Source organism: Sparus aurata, chromosome 15, assembly GCF_900880675.1.
Source record: "Sparus aurata chromosome 15, fSpaAur1.1, whole genome shotgun sequence".
In the NCBI taxonomy this organism is placed as follows: domain Eukaryota; kingdom Metazoa; phylum Chordata; class Actinopteri; order Spariformes; family Sparidae; genus Sparus; species Sparus aurata.
Genome location: NC_044201.1, coordinates 4,777,087 through 4,794,067, shown reverse-complemented (window position 1 = coordinate 4,794,067; position 16,981 = coordinate 4,777,087). Strand labels below are relative to the sequence as shown.

The window sequence follows — 16,981 nt, the reverse complement described above, 5'->3', positions numbered from 1 at the left end:
AGTTATAGCGTGATAGTGTTTTGTTTTTCCATGTGTAGCTACCATACGCTTCAGTACACAACAAATGAATGGAAAGTACAACCCATCAATAAAAGATTTGTCTCTTTCTTTGGAAACACAATTCAAACCATTTGAAATGACTGAGGACACATTTTGCTGCATTTGAAATAAGGATGTTACACTGCATCAAAAAGTGGATTTAGCTTCACTCCTGTTTATCAACCTGAGTGCAGCAACAAATTGCAGCGTTGTCGGGTATTTATGTACTATGATGGTGACTGTTGACTAGCTGGAGGGGAAATGTACTTTAATTCATGAATGTGACAACAGAGAGAGAACAAGTTGAAAAAAAAAAACCCTCAGTGGGTGGGGTGGCTCACTAGTGTTTTGCCAGTGTACCGTAAAATAAAGCAGTTCGGGGTGAGTAACCAGTCGTGCAGGCGTTGTTACAAATCACACATGAACTCATGTAACTAACAGCAGGCAACAATTCACTGGTGGTTGAAGACCCATTTAACCACTATTGCTGATGAAAATCTAACTGGACTCTGGACAAATGTTGACAGAGGAGGGTTATGATTTAATCATATTTATGTTACATTCAGTAATTTACAAGCTTCCTTCTTAATTGTCAGACTGTCCTTGCAACAGGCGACCAAATGCAGCGCAACGTTACACTGAGTAAGCTTGACGATTTTTCTGGGTTTGAATATTGTTGTACATATTAGTGATAATGTAAGTATAACTCAACAAAACATATTCCAAAAGGTCTACTCATTGTATGACATTTTAATGCAGAATTCTAATATGCATCTTCAACATTCACACCTATGGACAGAACCGTGTCTCACTCTCACCTGCAACAAAACACTATCGACCTGCAAAACATTTCTTAGAGATTCAAACAGTGATTTTTGATGACATTTAGTTGGTTTTTTTGGAGCATGAACGCTTGAACAAATGCACATCAACACATTTTGTATCTTGTATCAGAAACTCAGACTTTTCTGTGTACAGCACAAACAGTCAATGGTTTAAATGGTGCCCTTTATCCATAAAGAACTAGAAGTCGACACAGCGACCCTTTCTCTCCCAGTCTCCATAGCGTGTGGGCTCAGGACCCCGTGGGCCCCCCTTCTCCTTGGTTACAGGATTGACATCATCAGGGAATTCTGGGGGACAACAAGACAGTGGTTCAGTTTGAAAGATAAAGCTTCAGTTGGGCTGATTCCCTCCCACAACTGTTTTACTTTCCTCAAAACATATTAGGTCAATCTATGGAATACTACAGTCAGCACTACCTGTACCTTCACTGCGGTCAGAATGTTGCCCCTTTTTTTTGGAGCTTTAAAAATATTTCAGAACCCCATGTCTGATGCTAGCTTTTCTCATATCAGCTCATCTTTTCATAGCCAATGGAAGTCCCATACCGTCATTACTACAAATGTGCAAACTGAGATGTGGTTGAACGTTCTAGACAATACTGTAAGTGAAAGTTTAGTTGAAGTACTGTTTTCAATGTCAACAATGAACCTTCACAGAAAACTATTGTGATCATTTTGAGGGCCATAAGCTGACCTGTCAATGAATTGTATATTCATGTATTATAAATTGATGGGTGCATGAGTAAATGGTGTTTCCACCTATGGTGCGTTGATGCTTAAGTTGCTCTCCAAGATACACACAGCTCCAAGAACAATGTACAGGACATCTTGCTGTGAAGCAAGGAATCTCTGGCTGTACTCGAGGGTCTGCTGTAGCCAATGTTGCAATAGCATATGCAGAATAAGAAAGAGCCATATGAAAGTATATACTTTGTTTCAACAAAATAAAAGAACTATTAAGGAACAGCTTGGAAGCAGGTACTTTTTTTTCTTAATGCAGCTGTATTATCCAGGTAAATATTAGTTAAGGCCAAGTATCAGATCGGGAATCAGTATCGGCATTTACTAAATATTAAAGGACTCTGATTAGGATCGGGGTAAAAAAAAAACCTTATCGGGACATCCCTTGTGACATACCTCTTTTCTTAGGTCTGATAATGATGATGGGGGGTCTCAGTCTGCAAAGCATAGACTGGTACTGCCTTTTCTCTTATTCAGCTGTCTAAAATACATATTGCAGAAGATCAAGATCCTGAATGGGTCTCAATAGAAAAGTAACTCACAGAGCCTTCCCCAATTCAGACAAATAGGTGGAGAAATTCCATTTCAGAATCCATTGTCACCATATGCAAGGAAAACTTTGAGGTAATCACACCAGATCAAAGGATTAAAGCCATCATTCACAAAAAATAACAAGCCATTGATGTTTTTTTTGGGAAGACATGGGCAGAAACAGAAATTACCTTTAGTGAAGATGTGTTTGAAGATAATCATTTTATGTCATTTGAATAGTTGATCACTAAATATAAAATCTAAAAAAAAGGGTTCTGGACATGTCTTAAATTATATAATATCTACACATATGAGTAGTATTAACAGACTTAAGTTGCAAACCTAGATATTCATGAATTAATCATGGAGAAGCCAAAGAATCTGCTATTGACAGTTTCTTTTAGAATCCTATAGGACATTTTGACAAGGGTAGAACTAGCCTATTAGATTGACCCAATTAGTTTCCAGCTGTTAATAAAAAAATTTAGCAAACTGTAATCAACATAAGAAATGGCAGACTTACTGACATTGTCTTTTACCTTTTTTGTTCTATTCAATATAGAGTTCTCAACGGGCCTGAAAATTACAACCCGACCCGGCTCGCGGGTTTTTAAGCCCGAACCCGACGCAGCCCAAAACACCAGCATGAATTGTCTGCCCGAACCCGGCCCGAAGCCGACCCCCCGCGCGCCTGCATTGTTTTCCTCATACACTTGATATCGTAACTTTAAGCAGCGGCGTCAGGACTGCGTCTGCCCCTCCCCATGAAGCAGGCAGCCAGACTTACTCTTCACCACACGTGAACAGCGATGATTCACAACAAACAATATATAGTTTACAACCTGCAAGAAATGTGTTTTATGAAATGTGTTTTATAAAAAAGAAAGCCCGAGGCCCGACCCGACCCGGCTCATTTGCGTATTTTTTCGGGCCGACCGGGCCGACCCGTTGAGAACTCTAATTCAATACCTCAAAGGCAGCTATGGAATCGCCGTAAATGTTTAACAACATAAAACAATTGTATTTGAATTTATTGATATCTAATATAATCGCACATACATTTAATATGTATTCCCTTATGGTGGTGACAAGCAGACCACACAGGTAATACTTAACCCATCATCATTCTCACTTTGCAGGACATCTTTATTCTTCTCCTCGGGGGCGTCAAACCGACCCTGCGGTGTTTTGGCTTTCTTCAGCGGTTCCGCGTCATTCGCCGATCTGCTGGCGGCCCGGGAGAGCCCTGAACACAACACACCGGAAACCGCGGAGAAAATGTGGATTTCAGAATAAAGCCTTCATTCAATGCACCGCGTTGGACGCAGGCTTTCATAACATAGGACATTCAACTGTTATTTAACCTAAACCAACGTTGGCAGCGGTCAAAGCCTATATCGAAACTATCAACTCGTACCACGTTATGCTCCACGAAGTATAAAACATTACTTTTAATAACAATTGAACACTGAATCACCAGATTTGTGAATGTTAGCAAGAAAAACCACAGGGAGTTACCGAGGCTGCATTAGCTGCTGCTGCTTCAACACACACACACACACATACACACACACACCCACACACTGACCTGTAAAGACTGACTGCACAGCTAGATGATGTCTGCTGTTTGACGCACAAAACCGCAGAAGAGACATGTCTGGAGAACTCAGAAAAACAACGACTTTCGTTCAACTGATATCGGTGACCCTCTAACGTTGTTTGTCGCGCTTCAATGACGCAATTTTCATCATCAACTAGTGACGGATACTAGCGACAAGCCCATGCAGTGTTTACTTGCCTCCTTTAGGAGGAGGCAAAACACTGGATATTATGCACTTTACAATTGTCTACAGCTGAGGTTTACAGACTTAACTTAAGGTTATTCCTTAAGATAAATCCTCATAAATTGGAGCTACTATGCTCAGATGAGGGCTTGAACGTTTTTTCTATTTTTTCTTTCTTACTTTGGTGAAATGTTAATGATAACAATTGTCAGAGTAAGAGGTGCTCCTTTATCTTAAAACAGGCAGAACTGTCAAGCAGCTGGTTTAGAGAATCTTCTTTTCTTTATTCCAATTTAACCATTCCTGTCATCAAGTAACAAAAGGTCTACTGGGGCCCAAAGAGCTTCAGTTATTGCAGTTAGTTTGGGGTTATTTGATTGATGCAGATTGCATGGGTGTAGGATTGGCCAGGGAAGCTAGCGACATGTCCCATCCAATATCCAGTGAGTGATAAATAATTCCAGGCAATTATTTGGTTAACAGATATTTGTCTCTATTAGTCCTGCCTTAATAAACCAATATTGCTGATAAGATTGGCTTTGCAAAGCTGTTCTGTGCACCCAGGGATAACTAATGTCAGAGGAATGTCTCATACTGATCACTTAGTCACAGTATGCTACTTAATGTTTGTGACATGCTCTATCAAAATGGATCTGCTCTCAGGAGACTGAAAACATGGGTCAGAACCACAATGACAAATGAGACCGAGCAGCGTTGCTCTGTGCCACAATATTATGTGATTATGTGAAACAAATATGCCAACAGTTCATTCCTGTTACAGATCATTGTCGACATGCGTTTAGTTCCTTCAGAATGAGTAAGGCAGTGGACACTGAGTCTCCTCCAAATAGGAGTAAGGCAGTGGACACTGAGCTGTTTTTTTTTAGGGTAAATAGTGGATGGACTTCCATTTCTATAGCACTTTTCCAGTCTACTGAGTGCCCAAAGGGCTTTACAACACTTGTCATATTCACCCATTAACACACAGATTCATACACTATGGTGGAGGCTGCCATGCAAGGCACCAACTGCTCATCAGGAGCAATTTGGAGTTCAGTATCTTTCCAAATGGATAGTATTTTTATTATTTCTATGTTTAAGCCTAGCTAATGTACAGATCATTGGTTTGAAAAAGCAACATTACCCACCTTAGAATTACCCACCTTGTCACCCAGTCTCTGTTAAACTGCCTTCTTAATGGTCATTGCCCTTTTAAAATAGAAAATAAATAAATAAACTGCTGACCATTGAGCTCTGTTCACTTATTGTACTGTAGACTCACTTGTTCTGAGCTTGGTTAATTTAGGCTTGTGACGGTGGTATTGCAACTTGTGCAATTGCTCTCCTATCTCTCTTTTTGCCTTTCTGGTACCAGCAGACATGTTAGGCGTGGTTACCGGTGTAACCAGAAGTGGACACGGGGGCAGGGAGTAGACATCAGGTTAATTTATTGACTTAACAACAGCAGATCAAGGTGGTGCAGGTGAAGTGTGGCGAGGCCGAGTCCTCCGTAAATCACAAGGTAGTGGAGTTAACTGCTGAGGTATAGAGAGCTGGGTGGCTGGAGCAGGATCACAGGTAACAGGGGTACCGGTAAACACACATCAGGAGACAAAATCATCTGGCTGCAGGAAGTGCAGAGATCGGGCTTGAGGTCACAGGGGGGGAAAAAGGCTTTAGCTGTGAGACATGGAATGTGGGATGCAGTGGCGTGCACAGACTTTTTGAAGGGCAGGGGCGAAAATTTTTTTAAAAAAAGGGCACATACAGCTTGTTCTTGCCCTGAAGAAGGCCCTAAGTTCTGCATGTTCGCTAGTGCATTTTGCATGCGTTTTTGCTACCCAAGAGGGCAGTTTCTCATGTTTTAACCAGCTAAGGGGGGCAGTTTAGTGTGTTTTGCCAGCCAAGAGGGCACTTTAGCACGCGTTTTGGCTCCCAAGAGGGCACTTTATTGCATGTTTTGGCTCCCAAGAGGGAACTTTATCATGCATTTTGGCTCCCAAGAGGGAACTTCAGCGCGCGTGAGAACACCTTAAGGCGGGTGACAGTGGGGTTGACTATATGATCCACTTCAAAAGGACCAGCGAAGTGCGGAGCCAGCTTGTGGGACTCCACCTGAAGAGGGAGATCTCGGTAAGAGAGCCACACCTTTTTACCCAGTTGGTACTGGGGAGTGTGGACCTGATGACAATCTGGCAGCCGCTGACTCCGCTGACCTCCTGGCACCAGACAACATGAGCATGGACTGAGGGAACAGCAATCTTGCCCTCCTGGGCGGAGAGAAGAAGCGGTTGAAATCCATAAGCAGCCATGAATAGGGTCATTCCGGCGGCTGAATGAACTGCTAAGTAAATTGTGTGCATACTCAACCCATGGGAGGAAAGAGGACCAGGATGTGGAACTTGGGGTGGTGAAGCAGCGACTGGCGGTCTCCAGGTCTTGATTAGCTGTCTCTGTCTGACCATTTGACTGTGGATGGTACCTTGACGTTAGGCTACAGGTTGAGCCAAACGCCTTACGAAAAGCCAGCCAGACTTGTGAGGTGAATTGGGGACGGCATTTAGAGACTATATCAGCTGGGAGCCCATGGAGCCAAAAAACTTGAAGGACCAATACATTGCCAGTCTCAGAGGCGGATGTGAGCTTGACCAGGGGGATATAGTAAACCATCTTAGAAAAACTATCCTCAATGGTAAGAATGGCAGTGTGTCCATCCAAAGGGAGGAAGCCCAGTGACGAGATCCACCACTATGTGGGACCATGGATGACTGGTCGCAACCTCAGAGTAACTTTTGACAACAATCTCTCCTTTCAAAAACACATAAATCAAATCACCAAAACTGCCTTCATCTACCTCAAAAACATAGCCCATCTCCGTCCATCACTCTCCTTCTCTGCTACACAAACCCTGATCCACGCCTTCATCACTTCCAGAATTGACTACTGCAACAGCATCCTTTATGGCACACCATCCAAACTCCTCAATAAACTCCAGTACGTCCAGAACTCTGCTGCTTGCCTGCTCACCCACATCCGGACCCTTGACCACATCACCACCGTCCTCCAGGAACTCCACTGGCTCTCTATCCCTCAATGGATTCAATTCAAAATATTCCTCCTCACTCACAAAGCCCTCCACAACCAGGCACCCCTCTACCTTACAGATCTGCTCGACCGTCACAACCCCTCCTGTACCCTCCTTTCTCTGACGCAAACTTCCTCACTCCATCACACAGGACCAAGCACTAAACCTGGGGCGACAGAGCCTTCTCAGTTGCTGCCCCCTCCCTCTGAAACACCCTCCCTAAACACATCTGAGACTGTACAGAACTCAACACTTTCAAAACGCTTACGAAAACTCACCTTTTAAAAATCTCTTTTAATATACAACTTGTTTCCTTTCTTTACATTTTAATTGTGTTGTTTTTATATTTCTGTTTTAACCTGTAAAGTGTCTTTGTGCATCTGAAAAGCGCTATATAAAATAAAAATTTATTATTATTGACTTAACAAGAGCAGATCACGGTGGTGCTGGTGAAGCGTGGCGAGGCTGAAACCTCCTAAAAGCACGGGGTACTGCATTTAACTGCAGAGGTGTAGAGAACTGGGCAGCTGGAGCAGGATCACAGGGAATAGAGGTGCCGGTGAACACACATCAGGAGACATAGGCTACGTTCACACTGCAGTTACAAGTGACCTGAATCCGATTTTTTCGCTCATATGTGACCCTTATCTGATTTGGTTTTGACAGTGTGAACAGCACAAGTCGCATTGAATCTGACATTTTCTAATCAGATTCAGGCCACATTTAAATGTGGTACTGAATCGGATACATATCGGATTTTTTTTAATGCGACCGCAATCTGAACAGCCAGGTCGCATTTAATGCGACTTTGACGTCATTCTGACCCGCGCTGCACTGTTTTGTAAATGAATGATGAATAAAGTTGATTGAAAAAAAAGTGTGCCACAGGCGGAGCGAGCGGGAGCCACGAACATAATCAAAACAAACATGGAGGACAGCAGTGATCCTGCTCGGTGTAACCAGCCACATCCCGATCCCACCACTCCTGGCTCCGACGCCGCATCCAAGTACTCCTCTGTACGGATGTTGCCGCTATTGCTCCGCATAGAGCCATCATTAAAATATGAATTTTCTTTCTCCTCTTCCTCCTTCGTGATATCACCCGCTCACAAATTTGCCGGCTGCCGCCACACTGTTTTTAGCATTAAGCCATACAGTCCCACGTTACCGGTTGCCGTTGCCATGTTCGCTTCCGTAGACACCGCTGTGGTGTGATGTCATCAATGATCAACTGCGCATGTGGGTCACTTCAGGAGCGTGAGCTGTTCACACAGCAATCCGTAGACAGGCCGAATTTAAAGAGGTAATGTGAACAGCCAAACAAAAAAATCGGATTTGAGCAATAAATCGGAATTGTGCATTAAGACCTGCGGTGTGAACGTAGCCTAAATCATCTGGCTGCAGGAAGTGCAGAGAACAGGGCTTATCAGCAGGCGCTGATTGCCAACCTGCTGCAGGTGTGTGTCTCAGCTGCTCCGGTGGGTGGCCGGGCCCGCCAAGTCTCTCAAGGCACCTTTGCAAACACAACAGAAAAAAAGCCCAAAACACAAGTATGTGCCACAGAAAGTTGTAGAATGTGACAAGACACCTACAAACCTCCTGACAGGTCATGCTTTGCAAACGCTTTGCAAAACCAAACCCATTTCCTTGGCCGATTAATTTGCTCCCATTAATCCAGGAGCATAAGTGAGGTCCAGCACTGATATTAGGTGATAAGGTCTGCTTCAGAGTTCCAATTCATCCCAAAGGTGTTGGATTAGGTGGTTGTGGCTGCTGCAGCTGCTGCTGCCGCTGTTAATAATAATAATAATAATAATGATAATAATAATAATGATAATAATAATAATAACAACAAAATAATGTACAACATATGTGTATATTTTGATACGTATGATGATAAAGATTCATAAGTATATAATTTTGGGGAGTGTATTGAAGTTGGCAGTGCATGCTGAGCCAGCTGTAAGGCAGTGTCTTTTTCTAGAGACAGAGAGAGAAGAATCCCAGAAGGTTTCCACCAGCTCAGTGCAGATAGCTTTTAGTGAAAGATGAAATTCTCCTTACATTCCTCTTCAACCTTTTAGAAAGCTGTCCTGGAGAATGTCACTTCACAGCACACACACACACACACACACACACACACACACACACACACACACACACACACACACACACACTGCTTAACAGCTGGCTCAGCATGCACTGCTGACTCCAATACACACCTGTGTATCCAATACAAAATTGTGTGTATATGTATATGTATATAGGGGGTTTAAAAAAAACAAACCAAAACATATTCTCTGTTAATTAAGTTGAAAAATCTGAATTTGACCTTCTCAGAGGCACTACACTTTGTAGAAATCCCTCCTATTATGTGGGACTTGGTTGTGAGAGCTGACTCTCCTACAGAATGATCTGTTTCTCGTCTTCTGTCACACATGGCAACTGTCTGCATTTCAGAATGCCACTTTTTCAGCCACCTGCACTCTGGAGAACAGTTTGATGAATGGGATGAGGATTTAAAATGCAGAACTGTGGTTTGGATGCCTAAATGACTGGCTTATAATTTGGAAACTAAATATTACATTTACATTTACATTTAAGGCATTTAGCAGATGCAGTTGTCCAAAACAACATACAGGAATCTCAGAATAAAGGAACAGTATTGATGAGGCCATAAATCCATTCTTAGACCATTTCAGAACAAACAAACTCAACCTCCTTACACACAAATACATAGAAGTCTTTTATAGAGTGAAAATATGGGGGGCACATAAATGACATCTTATCGAGGTGAGGAGGTTTGACATATAATCCCAAAAAGGTCTCAATTTGGATTTGGATTTAAAACAGTTCTTACGATCCATTTTATCTTATTGTTTTCATTTCATTTATTTTCCGGGTTTTCTTTTCTTCAAACACACGACAGTTAATGTCTTCCTCGAGGGATCCTGATCAAAACACATCAAAAGTGTAAGCACTGTGGGATCATGGGAGTTATTGTTTTAATTGTGAAACAGCGACCATTGCTGATGAAAATCTACTTAACCTTATACTTATATCTTTATTGGTTGGTTAATTATTTAATCTGATTACGTTTTATGTTTTTTCGGTTGTTTATTTTTAAAATCACATTCATTTTTGGATTTGGACCAGGTCAGGTGTGACCAACATACGGGCCCCAAGCACCCCTATTGTTATCACAATGACAGCAAAATGCACCCACTTTTTAACCTATCACCCCCCCATCTCCATCCCATGGTAGCAGAGAGAGTGCAGGGACAGAGGGGTTGTTTAGTTGAATTTGTTAGTCTAGTCAGCCTGACCCAGTTATGCTTTAACTTACTGAGGTTTGTGAAAAGTATAAAAATAAAAGCACTAAATGAGTGTCTACTAGTCAAGGGTGACTAAAACAAAGTAATCAGTTTGCTTACAAATGCATCACACAAGAGTGTGACAATGTGAGAGGGTTCACTTATATTGAAGATCGTACAGAGATCAGCTGCCTTTATTGTGAGTTTCAGCTCTTTGCTTAGCTGTTGCTTAGTCCATAACTTTACGGTTCTGGTTCACTGTTGTTGCTCTCACAGTGTCATTCTCAGCTTCAGTGAGCGCTGTTTCAAGAGAAAAAGCTCTAAAAACCTGCTGTCCACTACCTGCTCAGCAACCATCCATCGACATTTGGTGGCTGGAGAACCAAGTATTACCCTCAGGAGTGAAACCAAAAGCAGAGCCACAAGAGAGTGAACACTGGACCTAACATTCATTAAGTGGACAAAAACAGGACTCAGAATGAGTGAGTGTGTTGCTCTGTAACTACTGGATGTGTCCGTAACACTTTATAATAGCCAGTATTAATAAATGGTAAATGTGTGTATAAGTAATTAAACTTAAGTTGATTGTTAAAACAGACAATGAAATGTGTTGGCAACCTTTTATGAAGTAATTAGAAAAGTTTTTAAAACATCTGCTGCAACTTTGCAACTTTACAGTAAACAAGTGGTTTAAAGGTTTATATATATATATATATATATATATATATATATATATATATATATATATATATATATATATATATATATATATATATAAATATATATATATATAGAAATGTTTGTTAACAGTGAAACAACCATTAAATAAAATAAAATTATTGTTAAATTTAGCATTTAACAATAATGGTTGTCATTAAGTGTTAATGGCGGGGACAAGAAACACTGGACCGACATTTCTTTAATAATTGTTTGCTTTTAAGATTACCCTCAGTGACATACAGTGTGGCATAAAAATGCACATATGTCAAAGAGTAAAACATGTATTTCCAATGAACAAATAGTTATATATGGATGACAAATGTGGAATATTGATTAAAAATAGATTGTGTCTTTACCTGCATTAGCAAAGCTGCAGAGAGCAGAATGAATTTCAGTGTCAAAATTATTGAACATACACACATACACACACGCGCGCGCGCGCACACACACACACACGAATACAATGCAATGGATAAGGATAAAAAGATAGTGACTGGCCTCATGACTAGTCTGTGATTGGTCAGGTTGTTCTTGTCTGAGATGCTCTGCTTATAAACACAACACAGCACAGTGGTGAGAGAGAAATATGAAAATACTGTTTGTAAAGTGTTTATACAAAAATAAAAGTCCACGGAAAGGTGAAATGTGATAAACCTTGTGGCCGTTGTTAAATGTAGCCACAAAGTGCCAGTATATATTATTTTGCCCTTATTCCGATGTTTGATGGCCCAACATTCTAACATTGTTTAATAGACAGATATCCTCCATATGCTGCTGCTAATCATCACATAGAGTCCTCTTCATTGTGTCAGGCAATGTGTCAGATTATGTTTCAATTCATATAAAGGTGCTAAAACAAGTGCTCTGTTTTGCAGTTGTGTAAAAAATCCATTAACATGGCAGATAAACACAGACAGACAGTGATGACAGAGATGGTCGCACATCATACACCACATCCTGCTGTCAGACATCAAATATGAAAATGTGCTGTTTACGAAGCATGGAGTCCTCATGGGTAAACTGTAACAGTACAACAACTCCTGCTCCTCATTGTGCATCGTTATGGCCCTGAATATTTCCAGAACCACCGTCTGCTCCCTGCTGGGCTGTAGCAGGGATTCAGTCCAGACCTCCGACGGATACAGATGTTGACCCCACTAGGAGCGGTGCTGAGGGGCCGCATGTGAACATGTTTGTTTTTCGGTGTAGCCGAGCGTCTGTGGAAAATAACAAGAAGAGACGTTCTTCATGAAACAGCGTCCTGTTCAGGCCTCGTCTACTCGTCGCTCTTCAGCGGGCTACAGTCCGTGTCTCTGCCCGTGTGTTGGCTCTATTCGCATGACGACACGCAGCTGATCTTGGCGGTGTTTTCGGTCCAGGGCTGCAGGTTCTGCAGGGCGAACAGAGAGCTGTTCTGCAGGCACAGTGGGTCCGGGGTGACCGGCTGGTTGATGGTGTTCTGGAAGGCCTCCTGTTGCAGCTGCATGAGGATCCGATTGGCCTGCTGCCGCTCCGCCTCCCGCTCCTCCGCCGTCTGTCGCCTGCAGCAGCGACAAGGAAACAGGCGCTGACACATATGTAAGCCCGGCCGGGTGCATCATATTTATTCACTCAACTTTCTCATGGTTTAAGTGTCTGCATTGCACAGAATAAGATCTGCAACTTCACAATCTTTGAATTATTCCAAAATCAGAACTTTATTATCGTTTACAAGAAAACGAAAATAACAAGCATACAAAACCAAAAACGGCATCTGTAGTACGAGGACACACTACACAAATACACTGTCAGTCCCAGGGGCGATTCCTCATATCGGCAACATGTGCAGCCGACCGAGGCGGCGTTTGTGGAGCCATTTTTGCCTCCATAAACGCAAAAAATGTATTGAAATTATTATTATTATCTTTATCTTTATAAAGATTATTATCTTTATATTTTAAAAATTATTATTATTATCTTTTTTTAAATTTGTTTGCATTTATTTTATCCGGTTATGTATCGCTCTTTTACACCTTAAGTCAGTTACATCATGTTGCCGTGCAGTTATTATGACTGTTGTGTGTGTGTTGTTCTGAACTTCCAACAATCAGTTTTTTTAAAAAGTTATTTTGTGCATGAGTTTGCCCAGTGCGTGCGTGTGTGTGTGTGTGTGTGTGTGTAACAAATGGCATACTGATATCTCAGTCACATCAGATTATCAGATCGTTTTAAAAGCACGTCACAAATACTACGTAAGCGACTTCCTAAATATTCTGAAAAATGCATTTAATAAGACTTACATCATAATGCTTTTTAGAAATAAAGCAAATGATACAATGACAATAAGGCCAAAAAAGCAGGCATTAATAAAAATGCAGAAAGTAATGCTCAGTATTTGAAGGAGCGTTTCGATCAGTCTTTTCACACCCAGTTTTATTCAGTGGAAACTCACAAACTTTGCGCATTCCGGTTTTCGGTGAAATAAATTAGAAAATTGATAGATCAAAATATGACAATGTTGGAGATACAATTTGTTATCTTTTGAAAATTAAAACATTATTCTACCAAAAAAATACACCAAAACTGGGTATCTTATATGGAACATATTAAATCGATTTATAATTTGAAGAGAATTTATATTTTTTTCTATAATGATAGAAGGAGCTGTTCGATGCTGTATTACTCTCAGTGACACTATGGCTATTTAGCCATTTTCAATAGCCTGGTTCAGCCTGGAAGCTCTCCATGTTTCCTCGTGCATAAGGAGGCATTGGGGCTGAGATCCTCTCTATATTAACAGTCACCAAATATGTTCACACAGTTTTTTAAGAGCATTTTGACATTGAAGCAGTGACACAATAGTCGGTTAAAGGCATTTCCTCATGGAAAAACCACCTGAGGACCCCAAACAGCACTTAGAAACCAAATGGGCTTACAACCCAAAGAATGCGGGGCCTCCTTGAGGGGTTAGTGGCTCTCAAAATATTTATAGAAGTCACCCTATGATCTGTATAGTATGGAAGCGTATTGCTGCCACACAAAGAAATAACATTTTATTGGAATAACGTTAGAAAATAAACGAAAAAATAAAAGAATGAGGAGGATTTTAAAATGCATGAGGCTGTACGGAGGATAGAATCAGTCCTACTTAGCACAGCTACTGACAGTCCTACTTCTACATGGAGTCTGACTTTGATAGTGATCAATAATCAATGAAGGTGATGACAGAAACTCTGTTTGACTGCACTTGAAAAATGCTCTATTCAACCTATTGTATAAAGACGGGTAAATCACATTGTACCTTCTAATTATTAAAACATATTTTCACCTCCATTTGGTGCGTCTGTTTTGGAACCAGGTTTTGACCTGCGCGTCTGTCATCTTGAGGGCCTTGGCGAGGGCGGCCCGCTCAGCGGAGGCCAGGTACTTCTGCCGGTGGAAGCGTTTCTCAAGCTCACAGATCTGCAGCCGGGTGAAGGACGTCCGAGGCTTCTTCTTCTTAGGGGGCGTCCGGTTCTGGTAGGGATGACCTACACGACGTGTTACAGTGAGGGGTGAGAGGGACACTGGACACGACGGTAAAGGAGCAGAAAGGAAAGGACAGTACAAGTCAGGACAGGGCAGGACAAGACAAGTCAAAGCAGGGAATGCAAGACCAGCAGACGGTACAAGTGAAAGCGCTGACAGGGCAGCAGGAGCAGCATCAGCAGATACACATCTCAGGAAAACCTTGAATTTCTGAAAAGTATTTCATATAGCGTTCTACTACAAACAGCAGGGTTGCAATGGTTTGAGATTCATCCTGTGACATCTTTGACCCTACCAGAAGATATCACGGTATCACATCATTGCATAATAATAATAATAATAATAATAATAATAATAATAATAATAACAACAACAACAACAACAACAATAATAATATAATAATAATAATAATTGACAAGTAACCATGAAGGAATAAAAACAGAAGGATGTTTTGATATTATTAATTATCATTAATATTAATATTATTTAAGTATTATTTCACAAAAATGCTATGTTACTGCGGACAAGAAACTTCATATAAACTTGAAATAGCTATATGTATATATATTTTATATGTGAAAACAAATAAATATATTAACTGGTAGAATTCAGTATAAGTAAATGCAGCGTACACGTTATGATAACTAATCAATCTTTAATACCCTGGTAAAGTGAACGGGTCCATTGCTGCAGTCCTACAGTCTACAGCCTTACGGTCCTATTAAAAACAATGTTGGACGGTACTGAAAGTGTTGCGCTGCATTATTCATTAATTTCATTTATGTACCCCATGACACCATTTAAGACGTGTGTGTGTTTAATTTTGCTTCGGTTGTTTAAATGGCAAACGTCATGCAGTGATCCTGCGATACAAGCTCAGAGCGAAGTGAAGTGGAAGTCCTGCAGGCCGAGCATGAGGAGACACACAGAGGACTGCTGCAGCTTCAGAGACACCCAGCACCACACTACACACACACACACACACACAACACACACCGCGCGTCATTATTAAAGACCAAGCGACGGCTTAAAGAGGCCTCACAGTCTATTAAGTAGGCTAGGATTAATAATAATTCACGAGAGAAAGTCATTCTCTCTCCAGTATCTTACAGTAACCTGTAACTGCTCTGATACACACAGAGATGTCTCGTTATAAAAAAGGATTAGAAAATATCAGTTTTTTCTTCTTTTAATTTGTAATGTTTAATGTTATTTGTTTGTTTGTTTGTTTTTTCAAATATGACAAGTGTGGCCCTGACATGCTGCTTTGGGCTAATCTGGATTTGATTTTAAACGTTTGTTCACAGAGGCAAAAAAACAGGCTAAACGTGCCAAAAATGAGAATCCCTCTGATGAGCTACCACTGTTTATTACTGACTAATATCAATATCATGTTGGTCAATAATCACTGATACACGCAGGAGCTTTGTAGAATTTAGTCAGTGGTTTTAAGCTATATCGTTAGTGTTAAAGGTAGCCAAACTATTTAAATCAAAAAGGCTTCAGCCTCAATTGCGTTCAATTGTTTTTAAAATGTATATATTGTATTATCCTATTTTATTTTATTTTATTTCAATATTAATATTTTAAAATGATTCTATATTTACCTACCTGTGAACCTGTCTTTGGTGTAGCGTCGGTTGCTCTCCATCCAGGGGAACGTCAACGCCGTCAGGTTGTTGATGGTCCCACTCACCGGCGGCACGGACGGGTTTCCGCAGCTCAGAGGCCGGTGTGCGGGGACACGGATGACCCCAGCGGCGTTCACGTTAGTCCCGTTGGCATTCACGCCCATGTTCATGTGATAAGCCCCGCCGAGGGAGGCCATTCCGCACGAGCTGGCGGCGCCGTTATATCCGCTGTTACCGCACGTGAAGCCGCCGCTGCTCCCGCTGCTGTTATAGGCCGCCTGTCCGTACTCCGGCTCGTGCATCCTCACGCCGAGCATGCAGCTCTGCTCCACGTTACTGAGGATCTGATCAATACCGAAGCTGATGGGCTCCAAGTGCGCGTGGTGCTGCAGATGCGCTCCCAGCAACCCGATGTGATCCATTGCAGCCGCGAGCCCCGCGCTCCGGCGCGAGGAACAGAGGTTGCTCCACGCGCCGCTCGCTGGAATATTCCTTTTGCGCTTCTTCTGCCTGAGCTCCGGTCGTTATCTAGTGCGGACGCTCATGTGTGAGGCTGTCTGTGTGCTGAGCAAGACAGCAAGTCCCCCCCCTCTCCTCCTACAGTGCTGTGGGAGGACATCAATCAAACTGCCAAATAGACAGCGCGACATTAAGATAACATTTTAGGCCTGGAGACTCCATTGGCTAAAGACTACGATTTCTATGGAGATTTTATGGCACATTTCATGAAACACCCATTAGCAGCTGGATACGATCAATAACACACAATAAACATACAACGCGC

General features: G+C 41.7%; 2 protein-coding genes across 3 annotated transcripts; both read right to left on the bottom strand.

The window, feature by feature from the left end:
• Nucleotides 1-559: 559 nt before the first annotated feature.
• On the bottom strand, nt 560-3,912 carry sdhaf4 (succinate dehydrogenase complex assembly factor 4). The gene is made up of 3 exons (XM_030440877.1): nt 3,745-3,912; nt 3,289-3,402; nt 560-1,172 (listed from the first exon to the last, which is right to left on the bottom strand). Exons 1-3 carry the CDS (start codon nt 3,809-3,811, stop codon nt 1,063-1,065), a joined length of 291 nt encoding a protein of 96 aa, XP_030296737.1. The 5' UTR covers nt 3,812-3,912; the 3' UTR covers nt 560-1,062.
• Nucleotides 3,913-11,240: 7,328 nt separating this feature from the next.
• Nucleotides 11,241-16,739, bottom strand: tlx1 (T cell leukemia homeobox 1). 2 transcript variants are annotated; one of them, XM_030441035.1, is made up of 3 exons: nt 16,178-16,739; nt 14,367-14,604; nt 11,241-12,600 (listed from the first exon to the last, which is right to left on the bottom strand). In XM_030441035.1, exons 1-3 carry the CDS (start codon nt 16,617-16,619, stop codon nt 12,390-12,392), a joined length of 891 nt encoding a protein of 296 aa, XP_030296895.1. In that variant the 5' UTR covers nt 16,620-16,739; the 3' UTR covers nt 11,241-12,389. The 2 variants fall into 2 exon arrangements, with proteins under 2 accessions (XP_030296895.1, XP_030296896.1); XM_030441036.1 differs by having other exon boundaries at nt 14,367-14,568.
• Nucleotides 16,740-16,981: the final 242 nt, after the last annotated feature.